The 17,500-nt window shown below is 38.3% G+C and overlaps 1 protein-coding gene across 1 annotated transcript in view; it reads left to right on the plus strand.

Annotated features, from left to right (window-relative positions):
* Positions 1-17,500, plus strand: part of bltp1 (bridge-like lipid transfer protein family member 1) — a 100,332-nt gene that overhangs the window by 69,480 nt on the left and 13,352 nt on the right. The window contains exons 61-80 of the mRNA XM_086094372.1: positions 819-902; positions 1,630-1,828; positions 1,941-2,000; positions 2,134-2,360; positions 3,935-4,111; positions 4,540-4,670; positions 5,258-5,381; positions 5,511-5,623; positions 6,925-7,015; positions 7,547-7,594; positions 9,511-9,779; positions 9,932-10,147; positions 10,263-10,443; positions 10,525-10,705; positions 10,960-11,121; positions 11,851-11,990; positions 12,097-12,292; positions 12,532-12,732; positions 17,128-17,304; positions 17,460-17,500. The exon at positions 17,460-17,500 is cut by the window's right edge and continues 97 nt beyond it. Coding sequence (XP_085950498.1) covers positions 819-902; positions 1,630-1,828; positions 1,941-2,000; positions 2,134-2,360; positions 3,935-4,111; positions 4,540-4,670; positions 5,258-5,381; positions 5,511-5,623; positions 6,925-7,015; positions 7,547-7,594; positions 9,511-9,779; positions 9,932-10,147; positions 10,263-10,443; positions 10,525-10,705; positions 10,960-11,121; positions 11,851-11,990; positions 12,097-12,292; positions 12,532-12,732; positions 17,128-17,304; positions 17,460-17,500 — 3,018 coding nt within the window. The remainder of the gene's footprint in view (positions 1-818; positions 903-1,629; positions 1,829-1,940; positions 2,001-2,133; positions 2,361-3,934; positions 4,112-4,539; positions 4,671-5,257; positions 5,382-5,510; positions 5,624-6,924; positions 7,016-7,546; positions 7,595-9,510; positions 9,780-9,931; positions 10,148-10,262; positions 10,444-10,524; positions 10,706-10,959; positions 11,122-11,850; positions 11,991-12,096; positions 12,293-12,531; positions 12,733-17,127; positions 17,305-17,459) is intronic.

Genomic DNA, 17,500 nt, shown 5'->3' on the forward strand with positions numbered 1-17,500 from the left:
TTTTGTCTCAGTTTCAGTCAGTGATGCACAATTTCTTTACTAAACCTCTCATTTCATTGGTCCATTTCAGTGGTTAGTTTAGCTACCAATTTGTCCTACCTGATCCTACTTGACTGCTCTTTTTAAGCAATGCACGAGGGTTCACTTACTTTTGCAACTACATGAATTGACCAAAAACACTTTTTAATTAAGTTTTGACTACACAATTGATTAAAAAAAAAAAAACAACAACGATGATGCATTGAAATGCTAAACCTACACCCGTTATTTCATATATAATGTAACGGTTCAGATTGAACAACAAAATCAGGTTGAATTGGAATGTCCAAATTGCTCAAGAGGTTCACAAACCTTTGAGCAGCACTGTATATGACGTATGACGGGCTTTCGTGTGGACTGGGCCCAGGGGATGCTCCTTTTATACCCAATCATACCACTCACCTGTTTCCAATTAACCTGTTTACCTGTGCAATGTTTCAAACAGGTGTATTTTGAGTATTCCTCAACTTTCCCATTCTTTTGTTGCACCCTTCCCATCTGTTTTGGAATGTATCGCAAGCGTCAAATTCAAAATGAGCGAAGATTTGAGAAACAAAACAAAAAATTGGTGGTGTTCATCAGTTTGAACATTACATATCTTTTTTGTGTATTCCATTGAATATAGGTTTAAAAGAGTTAGCAAATCTTTTTTTTTATCTGTTTTTATCTACATTTTACGCAGCATCCCCATTTCATTGGACCTGGGGTTTGAAGCACACATACACACATATATATCAATAAATCTATATATATGTATTTGTCACAACCTATTTCCATAGAAAGGACACGCGACTGCTATGGAAGGCACCAACTCTGAATCTGGGCCCTGCACATCAAAAACCCCGCATAAAAATGCCCGAAAAGTAACCTGCATAACCTGCATATTGCTCCTGATGTGCTGCTTAGACAGTGGCTAACTGTGATCAACAAACTTTGCTGAAGTTTTTTTTCCAATTACAGTTCTTTGCAGTGCTATTCTCTGGTTAAAATTCATCAAATAAAAATGCTGGCAGATCGAAATGAGTAAAATACAGAAAGCTGTCTTAACTAATAGCGGTGGTGGTGTCTGAATGGTTCTCTGTATGGGTCTTTAATTTATTTAAATAAAAAGGGTGTATGCAAATTAAGAATATATTTAAATGATTAGATTTTTCAGTCCAATCATTTTGAATTGAATTGTGACTTCTATCAACTGCATGTTGGACGATAAACTATCTGAATTCCTGCAATTAATTGGTCCCCCAACCTCCCCATGATTTTAATGTATTTATTGCCTATAAAGAGCAAAAGGACGAGACTGATATTACCATCATATCCATATTCAGGAATTCAGGTAGTGTGGGAAGAGGATTTTACATCAAAATGTACAAAAATGTTACAACTTTCACCCCCTCCCAAAACTCTTGGTAACATTCCACTGTAGCTTTTGAAGATAGTTAAGTCAAAGGTACTGATACAAAGCTGAGTGAAGTGTTACCTGCCTACTCTTTCGCCTAACATATGGAAGTAAAGTATAAACGTAAAGTATTTTTTCTCCTTGTAATTTCAAGTGCCAAGTGACACATTTCTCTCTGTTTGGGCCATTGCCAGGCAAACCACAGCATAGACTTCGACACCAGCTCTGCTCTGGTCTTGACTATTGAGAGTACGCTGATCACTGCCTGCTCTTCTGAGTCCTTGGTTAGCAAAGGCCACTTCAAGAATTTCTGCATCCGCTTCGCAGAAGGCTTTGAGACCTCTTGGGATGACTGGAAGCCTGAGATCCGAAGCGATTTAGTCATGAATGCTTGTAAGTGGTAACATTGATTTCCTATAGCTCAGAATCTCGACTGTCTAGTAATTTTCCTATGCTTCTCTGAAATATTCACCTGCATATGCGTTTGTTTGTGATGAATACTCAGGTATCGTCCCTGACGGCACATACGAAGTGTGTTCTAGGACCACAGGGCAACCATCTGCTGGCAAGTTGCAGTCAATAAAATATGGATCATACACCAGAATCCTCAATAAGAATAAGACTAAGACTGAACAGAACTTTCCGAATTTTTGATTGTCATCCTTTTCTTGGCTTTTCTTTCCTTTTCAACAAATTAGAGAGCAGCAGCGCTGGCACCTGGACGCTGAATGTGCTTTGGAAAATGTGTGGCATTGACGTTCACATGGACCCCAACATTGGCAAGCGCCTCAATGCCCTGGGTAATACGCTGACATCAATGACTGGAGAGGAAGACGTAGAAGACATCACCGACCTCAACTCTGTCAACATGGTGGACCTTTCAGATGAAGATGAAGGTGACACCATGTCACCCACCATCCACATGGTTAGTCAATATTTGCTTTGTGTGAGTCCCTGCAAAGGTCACTCTTTCATTCCCACTGCTAAGCCTAGCCAATCTAATAGCTCAATGTAGGCTATTATATCAGCATTTTGACAGCCATAATATCACAATATGGCAAGAGATAAATAGCTACTCCTCTGTGGGGGAAAAAAGGAAATATGGGACAAACTGTTGTCTTGCCTATAAGGCATGCACAAACATTTTTGTAAAAATAAATAAATCATATAAAAGCACACTTTTATAATATTTAAATAGAATCCTGACTGGTTCAATTGTGTGTGTTTTTTAAATATATTTTTGCACAAACAAAACTAGTGAAAGACCGATATGTTTTTTTCAAAGCCGATACCGATTATTAGTAGTCAAGGAGGCCGATAACCGATATTTCAAGCCGATATTCATTTGCAGTAAAAGAAAATATTAGTGTAAAAAAAATATTTTAATTTTAAACATATAAAGGACAGATTTGTTTAAAAATTATTTTTTTAAAAGGCAGGGAGCTTCCGGGTCAGCAGCATGTGTTAAGCTAATTAAAAACGAAATAGTAAATAGTTCCCTGAACTTTTCTAATCTAAATACAATTTTCCAAAATTTCAACATAATTTCCCAAAATGTCAACATAATTTCCCCAAAAAAAATTCAATTTAAAAAAATTTAAAGTGGAGGGAGTTCTTAGTGTCAGTAAAAATTTAAATAGATCCATCAATGAAAATATCCCTGTATCTCACTGAGCAATAAATGCATGCAAATGTAGTTAATTTAGGGTTTTCCTTAATGTTCGTAAAAGGTTTCAAAAGATCTGTGCAGTGAAAAATTGTCTGAATATGTTTGAAATGTGTTTACGACAAGTAAAAGTAAATCCTTACAAATCCTGATGAAAACGGCTACGTTCGGAAGCATTCACTGCTCAGTGAGGTACCAGCTTTATCGGCCTTCATATTCGTAAAAAGACAGATGCCGATATTTGTCAAAATGCCAAATATCGGCACCGATAATCGGCCCAGCCAATAATCGGTCAATCCTTAAATAAAACTGGTTGTTTTATTTAATACCTTACATTAATGTAAATATATGCTTTCACAGTTATCACTATAAGTTTGCACGTTCAATGTTTTTACATACGCTCTCATAGTGAAATGGCCGGTTCAACACTGGCCTCCTCTTGTGTGTAAAAATACAGTACTTTACTTTTTATGCAACGCTCATGATGTAACACTGCATATTATTTCATGGCAAATTCAGCCACCAGATTTTGACCTGGGAGCAACAGTCAGCTTTGATTAAGCAAAAATTTTACTTTGGTAGTCCATTATGCTCAAAATGTTCACTCATTGTCCAAGGACATCATTCTTACTGTAGATTTTATGGTTTGAACATCAAAAAGGAAATAACTTACTCTGAATGTATGGTGCTGCCATACAGTACAGATAAAAATATCCAGTACTGTTCCCAAATGTTCCTAAATTTGTTGAAAACTAATCATACTTAACTCAAACAGAGCTTCTTTAGCAAATCTTCTTTCTATCCATCCATTTGTTCCTGCCGTGTCCCTGCAGAGTCCAGGGAGCCAGTTCAGCCCACGGCTGACTTTAAAGAAACGTCTGGTAAACCACATCCTGGGCCTCAGTCCCAGACCCCAGAGTGTATCTGTGCCAGCGGATTACTTAAACTGTCCCTCTCCCCGCCATGGAGCGGACAGTGCCCGGGCCCAAAGACCTCTCTCCTGGGCCTGCGTATGTAGCTGGCAAATGTCTTCAACTCATCTTTGGGCTAACAAAATGGCCAACCTTTCTGCCACGTAATTGGGCATTAAAAAATGCTGAGCAATGTATTTTAACATGCTTCAAAGTAGCATTGCTTAGTATTTGCACTTACTAATATCCACTATTTCGGTTTACTTCTGGGTGAAATACATGGATATGGCAATCATGGTAAAGATTCTTTACTTTTCCCCCTCTTTCACTTTAAAGTGAGTGGTAATGGTGGCGGTTCCTTTATTATATACAACAAAATGCACTCAACCCTGATTGAATTGTTACAAGACTAATAACATACCATTGCATATTAAAGCAGATTTTAGGCACAAACTGGACTTGAAAAAGGCCTTTTTGCTGTTTGAGTTGCTACCACGATCGATCTAAGTGTTCCATTCTCCCACCAGGAGGCAATTGACCCCAGAAGGCAGATGGTCATGGGAAACCAGGCGGCTGACGCGCGTGTCCGAAAGTTTACCAAGAGGGTGGTGGACATCAGAGAGCTGAACGAACAGGCCAAAGTCATTGATGACCTCAAGTAGGCGTCCTATATCAGACACGAGACACATTTGTACAATGCTTAACCCTATGAAGCCCGAACCATGAAATGCATGAGAAAACAATTCTGATCCTTTGTAAATACAGTATTTATTGGTCCTTTTGAACAAAAACATTTATTTTTTTTTAAATTTGGGGGTGAAATCAACTTCCACATTTGACTTTTGATTTGCATCATATTTGATACATCCGGTCACAGTGCTTCATATATTTATAACTGTCAAAAATATTATAATAAACTGACATATCAAACATATTAGTATTTCCAAAAATCTGAAAGTACATTTCCGACTTTTAATAAGGTCGCTGGCAAAGCCATCAGATGGGAGATACTGCCCTCTAATGGATTATTCGTGCAATGCATGTGTCAGATCATATACGTCAGGGTTTTAATGGGGGACAACAACATTATACTCATGAAATAGAGGGCTCAAAATGTATTGTGTTTATTAATATGATGATATGAATTATGTGATGTAAACTTATAGCAATTCAACCAAAACAAACTATAGATGTAAGAGATGCCCTTCTAAAAGTTTTAACTTTGTGAAATGTATGCATCCGTAGGAAATTGGGAGCGAGTGAGGGCACTATCAACCAGGAGATTCAGCGTTATCAACAGCTAGAGTCTGTGGCTGTCAATGACATCAGGAGAGATGTCAGAAAGAAGCTGCGGCGCTCCAGTATGCGGGTGAGTTCTCATCTATCACTCACTTCTCACTTCACTGATGAAAAATTCACTTTCTCAAGAATGACATTGTGTGGATCTCGTTTGTACATTGAGAGAGCTTTTTTTAACTTAATTTTTTCCTCCCTCAAGGCGGCCTCTCTAAAGGATAAGTGGGGTCTAGGCTACAAACCAAGCTACAACCGTTCCAAAAGTATCTCCGCAGCAGCAGGTCGACCACCTGTAAAAAGAATGGACAGACAGAGGTAATGAAAAGCAAGAGAAATCTTGAATCAAATTATGGAAATTGTTCGGGATGGGCATGAGTAACCCATGTATACATTTCTGACTTGGAAAAATTGGGTTAATTGTGCGTTTTAATTGATTAGGATTTTTTTTTTGTCCATGAGGGAAAAGTTGACCAGTAATTTCTATGGAGACATAATGGTTAAGTCAAGTTTATTTATATAGCCCTTAATCACACAAGAGTCTCAAAGGGCTTCACATGCCGACAGTTATCATTGATGGTAGTAAGCGTCAGAGTGTGTAATTAGTACTTAAAATATGAACAGAAATATGGCAAGAAAAATGTGTAAAAATTTGTATATAAATGTACAGTACAACTATTTAAATAGAGAAATCCAGCTGCCTAAGATGAAAAAAGTTGGATGTTTGCACCTGGATGTATAATAAATCAGATTGTGTGTGCTAAATTCATCTATTTGCATATACTTCTCCCAGAACATACAAAACAAACTGCATGACATTATTGCCTCTTAGGAGATCAGCGTTTGTGCCCGTTTTTGCATGTGTAAATTAATGTATTGTTAAAAGACTAGGGTGTCAAAACTAGTGAATTAATTTTGAGTTTATGTAAAGTTCCTTTAATGCCACTAAAAAAATTTTACGCGTGATTAATGACCGCCCCTTACTTGGAAAGCCTGTACTGGGGGAATTCCATTTGCAACGCAGCAGACACGCCCATGTCAAAATTTAGCAGTAATAAATTGAATAATAATGCATTTATTTGTGAAGACTGGGGTCAAGTTGTACTTGCACAATGTGAAAAAATGTGCACAATTTCACAAGTTAGATTAGACAGCCTTTAATATGAAAAGAAAAATGCACAGCTGTCATCGTGTAACAAATGCAATTATGCCATCTAGTGGCAGAAAAATGACCTCAGCACAAATCAATATACCATTTGTTTTTTTAAAGTACGGTACATCTTCTAACTCAATTGTATGAATTATTATGAAATTACTGTATCAATGACTAAAAGATGCAGCCATATTTCTGTTCGTTTAACATTTTTTTCCAATTTTATGTTAACAAAAGTATGAAAACTCTGGGAGTCTTTTTTTTAATGTACATTTAGAACAGATGTAAAATTTGCGATTAATCACGAGTTAAGTATTGAAGTCATGCAATAATTACGATAAAAAATTTTTTAGCGCCTGATACCCCTAGAAAAGACATATATAAACACATGAATATTTGCATATACGTATAATACTGTGTAATCATCTTTTTTTCTTTCTTTTTTTTGCTGCGTTGCTGTTTACAGTTCCAGATTAGGAGATGTGGATGACTTCCCTGATGTGCGTGTGGATGCATCCTCTCCTGGACCGCGGGTCACTTTCAACATCCAGGATACGGTAACATCACCTTATGTCCATACTCCACAATTTTAGTATTCTGTAGGTTTGTCAGATATATTTTGATTTTAAAGTTATGGATGATTTAAAATGTGAAAACATAGTGTTGCTCTTTCTAAGGAAATCTATTGGGTGGTGCATTGAAGTTGTCTGATATTCATTCAATCTTTCGATATGTAGTAGCCAAACAGGAAAGTCTAACATTGTACGCAACTAGTTCAAAGCAGAATTATTATTGTTGGCTATTTTTTGTAAACTACAAGTGTCATCGTTCAGCCGTCTGTAGGAGGCATTAACAGCATTGAGCTAGCGTAAAAGATGAAATTACATTGAGGCATGCCCATTACTCATGTCATTCTTCATTTCCATGTGTATGTGAGTACTACATGAAATGTACATAATTTAATTACTAATGGTTGTACTGTGATCTTACACAAGAGAACATTATTTCTTAGACATTTTGGATGAGCTGTTTTATTGTATTTTATTTTACTTTTTAACTTTTTTGTTCAATTTAATATAAATAATCAGGCTTTGGAGTCTGCAATTGCACCTATCAGTCCAGGAGATATATTCAAGGTATACTTTTCAAAACTGCATTTTTACAAATAATAATACGAAAGCCTCACTGACTAATAAAATACTTTGCTTTCCTCTTTTCCTCTGCGATTACCTTCTTAATGCTGTTAGGATTTTTAAAATCCAAACACAGTGATGAAATACAGGCTTCAGCAATCAGGATGGACTTAAGAAAAAAGAAACATTGTTATGTTTGAACAACAGTGTTGGTGGATTTGCATAACTTGCCATCATGCTAGTTTTGATTTATTCATGCAGCATACAAAGATCTGTTTATTTTTATTTATTCATGAATCAAATTATATTCCCAGCTCTGCAGTCAGTGTGCAGGATAGCAATTTGTCCATGTTGTTACGTGGATAAACTCTTAAAAAGGCAGAAATTAAAGGAGGCAAGCTCAAATGTACATTCCATCCATCCGTCCATTTTCCGAACTGCTTATTCCTCACAGGGTTTTATGAAGTCAAAATACTTTCATCCTGTCTTGGAACTCTTTAAAGATCCTAACAGGCGTTGCTACAAACTAATACATTTCTGACAATATGTCTGCATGGTCAGCACATGAACCACTGCTACTCCTACCATTCACTTGTCACAGCCAAAAATATTAATGCAGAGACAGCATAACAAAAATTATAGATGCCACAGCATCACAGTAAAACAGGAAAGTGTGATCACCTGGAACAAAGGCGCCCGTGTCTCGTTGACATTATTCTTTAAAGCTATTGAGATATTAACTGTGACCTTATGTGTTGTGCTGTGCAGCTGTATATTTTCTTGATAGTCCAAACAAATTATAGTTAAACGATGGTCCAATTTTAGCATCTACATCTAGCATGTTCAGACACTGACAGTTGATCTCATCAGTAATTTGGTCATGATATTGCTAGGGCTGTTGCTTGTGGTGCTTTCACACTACGTAATGCACTCATTGAAATCATGTTTGCCATTGTTTGCTTCTTTCCATTGTTTCGCCTCTTCTCCAGTTGGGGTGTCATGCCATCTCCATCTTTCTCACACTCTCTGCCGTTGCATTCTGCAGAAAGTGCATGACTTCTGAGAACAGTTACAGGATGATAGTTTTCTGTTTTTGGGTGTCATTTAGAACTAAAGAGTCCGCAAGTTGCAAGGGCTAATTTGGAGATGGGGACAAAACTAGACCGGGTGGTTAAAATTTTCAATTTTGCAATTTCTCCAAAAATACACTCCTTAACTCATTCACTCCCAGCCATTTTCGCTGAAGCAACCACTTCGCTTCCGGCTATTTTACTGGATTTTGACTGATTTTGCAAGGCTAAATTTTTTTATTATAGTCAAAGTGTATGAAAATAAGTGATTAGCAGACAATGTGCAGCATCATTATTATCTAATGTGTTTTTTTTTGCCAAATCATAGATAGAGTATCTTGGGAAACCCACAAACTTGGCCTCAAAATAACTCAGAATTCCTTGCCATTTACAATACACCATAATGTGACAGCTTGAAATTGCTTAGAAGTGGCATGGCCGTGTTATGAACTCGAGCCCATAATACATTGACTACATTAAAAATAAATAAATACAAAATAAAAACAGAACTCTATCTCCTTTGTGGTGTGAATTTCTTGTAGGGTTGGGTTTCAGTTTTCATTTTCAATTTTTGATTTTGATTATTCACATTGATTCCTGTTTTTGATACGAGTCCATTAATTTAAAGTCCTGTTGTACTATTCTTTCTACAATCAGCTACAATTGTGAATAAATGAGCATAATCTTAATTGGCAAAATCAATGATTCGTGGATACCCAACCCTAAATCCTTGTATCACTTCCTAGTTGTGACATCAACTACATCATCAGAGCAGTTAAGCTAATTCGTCCACTTTGTGGCAACATAAACTGTCTCCAACTGAGTCTGACTTTGTGATCTTCTGTGAAGTTTCCTGAGGAGTCGGAGATGGACCTGTTGTCAGTCACCATTGATGAGCCATCCCATCCTCATGATCAGCACCATCTTCATTCTTCATCCATAATGGGAGACCAGAGCTCAGTTTTCAGTGCTCCTTGCACCCCTGCCATTCTCTCACCCACAATTCCCTTCCAGCACGATGACATGCAGCGAGATGACCTCTCCTCGTCTTCCTCTGAAGACTCGGAAAAGGAGGATGAGTTTGAGCGCGAGAAACCCCTGAGCTATCGAAGGCCTTTGTACGTTTTTCCCTTTCTTTTTACTAGTCCTTATTTGACATATTGTTAACCATCTTGTTTTCCAATGGCAGTAATTGCATAATGATTTTGAATTTTGGATCTTATTTCAATTTCAGCAATCTTTGAACCATTTATTTTCTCTTTCTCTTTAGCCAAGCTTCTCACAGGAAGTCATCAGGCTTTTCTGCTGTGAGTCAGTTGTTCAGTGAGCGTTGGCCGAGCACGGCAGCCAATCGGAGCTTCGGCGGCGCAACAACAGAAAGAAACATCGACTTTGAACTGGATGTTCGGGTGGAAATAGACAGCGGGAAGTGTGTTCTTCACCAGAGTACTCAGCAACCTGAGCATGAAGAAATATCATTCAGGAGGTGCCATGAAAATCATCTTGCATGATTTATTTTTCTCCTCGGATACAACCTTTTTTTTATGATTCAAATAAAATAACAACACATGAGCAGCCTCTTCTCTCTGTGGGTTTCATAGGAGCTGTGATCGTAGCCTCAGGAGTCTAGACCAAGAGTCACCTCCAAAGAAAAAGAAATTGCAGCCCACATACACATCCACTGCCCATCTTCTTGCTGGAAAGAAATGTCCCTCTTCGCTGCAGACCAAATCGAATGACCTTGAGACCACAGTTTTCTACATTCCAGGAGTGGATGTAAAGGTCAGATTGTCTCTCAGCAATTCAAAATGTATTCTGTTTGTAATAGATTTGACATTGTGAATTATTCATCCCTCATTTCAGTTGCACTATAACTCCAAGACCCTGAAGACTGAATCCCCTAACGCCTCACGTGGATCCTCGCTCCCTCGCACACTCTCCAAAGAGTCAAAGCTGTATGGTATGAAAGATAATGGTCCTCCCAATGCTGTCCAAAGCCAGACTAACTCGCTCCTACCTCCCCCGCTCCCACCTATTCCATCAGGTACTGAGCGTTCCCTTCATTCTTAATTGCATGCCCTACCGCCATCCATAGCCTCGGTCACTCGAATGCCGGGCCACTCTGCTACAACGAGCTGCATGCAATTATTCAATTCCCGGCATTAGTCCATCACTCTCCTTTGATCAAATGGGCTCATACATATTGATCGAAAGATGCAACTTTTGTTATGTTGACCTCTCTTCTTTAAATGCACGGAACTGACTTTTAATTGATATAACTACAATGTGTGCCTGTAGCCAAAGGTAAAGGCAGCGGAGGGGTGAAAATGGCCAAGCTGTATGCCTGGGTGGCCCTTCAGACTCTGCCGGAGGAAATGGTCATTAGCCCTTGTCTTCTTGATTTCTTGGAGAAAGCACTGGAAACCATTCCTATCACTCCAGTGGAACGAAGTTATTCAGGTTGGTTTCCCTCATGTGATTCCACACTCATTCGATTTAGTGTTAGTTTTATTCGCCATTTTAAAATTTTGTCTCAGTTTTAGTCCAGTTTCAATCACGCTTGTTAGTTTTCAACATATTTAGTCAACCTCATCCCATTCAATTTTAGTTGACTACAAATCTAGCATTTTACAATCATTTTACACTGGTATATTTTTTTGTCAGCACATAATGTAGAACATTTCGGATCTAAAACTAGTTCACATAAATTTTTCTCTCATCTTTTTTTGATTAAAAACAACTTCACACACAATTACAGTAGCTACTATGGCTACATGCTATGAGCTAGTAACTTAGCCAGCATTAGATAGCGGTCCGATTATCATTATTGTTGGAATGTTATAAGCGTTGGATTAATCTAACTATAATTAACTTCTTTTTTTTTAACCTTTCATCGTGAATCCAGTTCCTGTCTGTCCCATGTGTTTAAACATGTTGCACTTGCTAGCTGCATATTTGAAAGGGTGTGTGTCACTATGTGTCACATGACAGATTAGCAGAAACAGGATTTTACAAAATCATATAATATTCATCTAGTCTTTGTTCATGAACTAAAATGTCCATAGATTTTAGTCCAGTTTTTAATTAAGTGAAATACATTTTCGTCTCATCATCATTAGTCTACAAAAATGCAAACTGATTTAGTCCCAGTTATTGTTTATTAATGTCACATGTGTGCTGTCGTTTCAGCTGTGGCTGCCCAGGAAGAAGACATGGGTCAGTTTGAAACAGTGGAACCGCTCGAGGAATCGACCACCTCCATGGTTTCTTCTTCGGCGTCTGCATATTCTTCTTTTCCTGTGGATGTGGTTGTCTATGTCAGAGTTCAGGTACAAGCCAACTCACAGAGTTTAATTAGACTTTTATTTATTATTATTTAAAATCTAAATCCAGGTATAAAATATCCGATTTCATATGCGATGTTTGTGTTTTTAGCCCTCTCAGATCCGCTTCAGCTGCCTGCCCATGTCCAGAGTTGAATGTATGCTCAAACTGCCATCACTGGACCTGGTCTTCTCCTCTAACCGCGGTGAATTAGAGATCCCAACTGGTGCTCATCCCAATGATGGGTCACACCCACCCTCATCCACTCCACCTGGGCAGCACATTCCCAAACTACCTCCCAGCAAAGGTCTGAGAATCCAATCATATTTTATTTACAAGTACTTTTATTTATTAAAAAACATGCAACAAAAAAAAAAGTGTTTTTTGGAGGACTACAACAAATTAATGGCATTTCACTGGGAAAAATTCAATTACGAGCAAATTGAATTCACAAGTTAAAGCACCACTGTGTCTGTTCATTTTCCCCATTAGTGATGGCGACCATATAAAATATCTTAATTATGTCTGCTCTCTTCCTTCCTCTAGCTTCTCCATTACTGGGGAGCCCTCTGGGCAGAAGCCGCCACAGCAGTAGCCAATCAGACCTCACTGGGGGCCCAATTAACTCCTCGGGTCTCAGCTTCACTGCCTGCATGTCTGACTTCTCACTCTATGTATTCCACCCCTATGGTGCCGGGAAACAGAAATCTGCTGTTACGGGCCTGCCCCCGGGCCCCAGCCCATTAGGTAATGATTATGATGATGACGATGATGATAATAATCATAATAATACATTTTATCTTGGGTCACATTAAAGGATTAAAAGAACAATTTTAACATTTTGAAACTACAAACTGAAGAGTAAAAAATCCAGCAAAGCTGCGGGAGATTTTATATACTAGTTGACAGAAAGTTGAGACCAGCGCAGAAGTGCTAATGGAAGTGAGTCTCTCATTCACACAGTGTGTAGAGTAGCACTTATGCTATCGGAGATTCCTGTTTACTCATTGCTGCTCTTTTTGTACTATTTCCTTGCTTGTTTACGCATCAGTTGTGCGAACATTTGCAATGCCTGCCAGAACTCAAAGAAAGTGGCACCAGATACCTGTTTCAAGTTCGATACCACTTTTTTTTAGACCAATACGATACTCAAATCTTAAGTACTCACCGATAGCAAGTGCCGATACCATTAGTACTTATGAAACATAGTTTCCCAAAAAACAATGACATATTTTTTTTAAAGACCTATATATCGCAATTATGGCAAATTTCCTTAAAATTGCTTGAAATCAATGGCAATTATATTTTTCAAATTTGCTCATAAGTTATTTTGCATAGAGCACACAATAAAAAAATAAATAAAAAGATAGATAAATAAAATGAAATAAATAATCAAGTGGCCAGGGATTTAAAAAAAAGTCCCAATCAAAATATGTGGTTCTACAACTTCCCTTTGAGGAATACAGTTGGACTATCGAATTTTTTAATATGTGAATACTTGACTGAAAATTCTATCGAGAACTCAAGTACTCGGATCAAATATATTTTTGCTTGGATAAAGAATAATTTAAACTACACAACAACAAAATAAGACCTTTTCACTAAATAATGAAAATTGGTTTTCTTTTTTGTTTTCTTTTGCTTTTTTTTAATCAACAGTTTATTTTTTCCTAAATTCTACACTTACATTACATGCCAGGGTCGTGATTGTGCAGTTGACCAGCAATAACGCAAATTAAATAGAGTATTTTGAGGCATTTTATTTTTTTGCATTACAGGTTAAAAAAAGGGGTGGCGGGGGGGGAGCTTGTGTTGAATCTCCAGACACGAAACACATTAGCTACTGGAGTATTCTTGCCCTACAGGCCTCTTCTTAAATCAGGAGCCAGTTCTCTAACATGTGTTGGAAAACGATCCTTTTAAGTTTTCCGCGTGTTCGTAAAGTTGTTTTCAGAATCAGAGTTGAGATCGGTGAATCAGGGTTCCTTCGAAGACAGAAGCACATGTGTGGCCAAACGCCATGCTCTCCCCATGCGTCTGTCCAGCTCCTCCCACTTGCAGCCGCCATTATAATTCCAGCATCCCAAAAAGCCCCTCCCCTTGCTCTGCCTTCTGAGTCACAAGACAATAACAAATGGTCAATTGCTATGTAAACATTGCCCGGCCACAATCCGGCCCCCCCGCAGCTGATCAACCAGGCAGAAACACAGTTTGCCAGACATCCTGGCACTTTTTGTAGACAATAAAACTTTACAAAGGAACTGATTATAACACTTTTTCTCCCCCGAAACAGATGGCTAATTAAGTGATAAAATGTGGAAGGAAGAATATTCAAACGTTTGGTCACATTATTACACTTATCAATCTTTGCTGAGTAAGTTAGAACAGTTATGACTAAATCTAAACAGTTATTATTAAATTGAAACAGAAGATTCTCTTCACATGGCAGCCTTCACATCATGCTAAAATAACATTTACATATTCATGTATCGTGTTGTTCGCTCCATTCATGGCTCCTTGGGCGAAAATGCGGCAACAGAAAAACCCCACGCCAGCCTTGGCCCGGCCTGGACCAGGTTGAGTGGACGTAGGGCGGGAGTGGACCAGGCCTCGGCGGCGGCCCCGCGAGTCGGCCGCACCTTCGGCCTCGTTAGCCGCGGGCGCTCGCTCCCTCCGTTAATGATCCTTCCCAAGATTCACCTACGTAAACCTTGTTCCCTTTCGTCGTTGTCGCCCCTTCGATTTGTCTTTAATTATTTCGTTCTTGCTGCTTGAATCAAATAAGTAACATCCGCTTCTTCTTCCTTCCCTTGCGTTGGTGACGTAAGTGTTAAATAAAAGTAGACCGTACGTCTGCTACGCTAAAGCCTTAAATAAACGAGTATTGGAGGCAGGAAAAAGCCTTCGGATTTTTCGTACTCGAGGTACCTGTGGCGGTCAATAAATGCAAAATAACCATTTTGACCTTTAGTTCCTGACCAAAAAACGTCCACAAGAGCGGCGGCCGATACCAGTATCGATAACCGTCACGAGTACCGATACCGTGAAATATGTCTGGTATCGGTACTCGCCCATCCGTAGCAACTCACTCGAAATCACTATGGTTATACAGATACGTGCATCATATAATACTTGGGCTCTTATTCAGGGAAAGTAATGATTATTCTGTAAATAGCTCTGTATTGATTTCTACAGCAAATAAACTTTTCCATAATTTCAAAATATCTGAAATGTTCATTTTCATTTATCTTAGTTTTGATTTTAAACAAAAAAGGGTGTGAAGCGTTCCCTTGGTCAGCAGCAGGTGTTATAAAGTCAACTGAAAATGTAAATGTACTAAGTGCCCAGGGGGTACAGTTTGTAAACTTATAAACACTACTGTAAATGTACAAAAGCTAAACGTCACTTTGTTGACACAAAAATGCTACGAATCGTTACCAAAGTCCATATGCACATCTCTACTCATGTCAACTTTAGCCTCTGAAAATAAAGTTCAAAGTACCACTTGATTGTCACATCCACTAAGTATCAAAACAATTGCCATAGTATTTTGAATTTTATGGGCAGTAAGCCTTTTTCTCATCATATAGTGTAATCTTTTAAGCACAACTGTAAATAGTTCTCTGAAGTTAACCCAGTTTTAAATTGATTTATTACCGTCTGTCAGAATTTTAAAAAGGCCGATTCCGATATTCATCAAATTACTGAATATCGGCGCAGATTATAGGCCTGTTCGATAATCGATCTATCCCTACAAAGTAGTACTTAATACAAGAACCAGAATAAGTCTGTTTGGGGTGGCAGTAGTTAATCTGTAAGGATTTAGACTTTGGAACCAGAGGACCACGTTATAAATCCTGCTGCCGATAAAATGCAAAAAATGTCAAGCTGTTGGAGAGATGGAAGTCTGCTTCCTGGCTAGTGTCCCTCCACTTCAAAAAGGTGCAGCAAATAGTGTTGCACCATTTCTCCTTGTGCGCATACATGTGTGTTATTTGGGTGTGTAGATGAGGTGTGTAGCACAAAATATATGTACAAAAGAGTGCAAATTTAATTTCCCTTAAGAGGTACTAGATAATGGATGAATGGGTTATAATCAGTCTTTTATCAAAATGTAAGGGTATCTTTTCAATATTGCTTTAATTAGAAAGAAAGATAAGAATCCAAATTTCTAATGAGATGAAGAAGAGTGTTCCAAAGGCGTGGGGGTGAGCGGCAGAAGGCTTACGGTTTACGGCCTCGTGATGATCAGACAGGTAGGGGAGGGGGTAGGATAAATTGGATTACTGAGGAAGACCTGAGAGAACGAGTTGGTGTGTTTATACAGAAGAGGTTGGTGAAATGTACTGAGAGGCAAGGTTATTGATGGTGTTGAATGTGAGCAGGATCTTTACATGATGTGATGTGTAATTTGCAGCTCTTAGCTGTAGGGCAGGAGTGAGATGACTGATGTGAGGGGATTTTGAGATTATGTGAGTGGCACAGTATTGGACCAATTGCAGTTTTTTTTTTAAATAAATATTTACTGTATACATATATTTTTCCCATTAAACAAGTAAGGTGTGAGTGAGCATTGTTTAGTAAGCAATGGGCAAGCGGAGGTGAAACTAGACTGATTGAGTGATTGCATTAATGTGTGACTGGAATGAAAATGCTATCAAGAATGGCACACTGACTATTAACCTTAGGGTGAGAGGGAAACTATTGATTTTACAGGTGGTCGATTGAGTGCTAACAAGTTTGTTTTCTTTACTGTTAGTTTGAGAAAGTTAACGGAATTCCGTAATCTGGTTTTCTTTATATCTTTGTGGAGAGGATGAGGTGTAATGCATATTAGTGGAGTATTATCCGTGTAGCAGTTGAAATTAATGTTGTTGTAGTTTTTTTCGTTGTTGTTGTATAATATGGCCTATTTCGGGGATTTATATTCTGAACAGAATAGGACCAAGAACAGAGCCTTGGTGAACACAAGAGAAAGGGGAAGAAGGATGCAAAATTGTTTTAGCAAAATAAACAAATGCTTTCATGAGATGAACTGGTTAAGTGCAGTCAGGAAAATCCTAATCCTTTATTAATTTTGTTCATGTAGAAATGACCTTGTGACTTGATTATTTGCCATAACTATCTTAATTTGCCCTAAAGGTACGGTAGATGAGGAGCCAGCATCTGTGACCGGAAGAAAGGACTCATTGAGCATAAACCTGGAGTTTGTTAAAGTCAGCTTATCAAGAATGAGGCGGACAGGAGGCCCCACATTTATTGAAAGCTTCATTCCTGGTAAAGGTGGCAAAATGGACACCACCCTCATCAACATCTCAGGTACCTTGTGGGCTCTCTTAAAATATAGCTGGCAATCATCTTCATGTCATCATTGCAGTGATCATACTTGTCAGTTGTTTAATACGGAAGTTAATAAAGGGGGATTTTATTTTTATTTTTTAAACATTTTTTAATAGATAATATTTTCTCTTTAGCCGTTTGTGATATTGGCTCAGCTTCCTTCAAGTATGACATG

Source organism: Leptonotus elevatus, chromosome 14 (genome assembly GCF_054856555.1).
Source record: "Leptonotus elevatus isolate MCC_2025b chromosome 14, RoL_Lele_1.0, whole genome shotgun sequence".
In the NCBI taxonomy this organism is placed as follows: domain Eukaryota; kingdom Metazoa; phylum Chordata; class Actinopteri; order Syngnathiformes; family Syngnathidae; genus Leptonotus; species Leptonotus elevatus.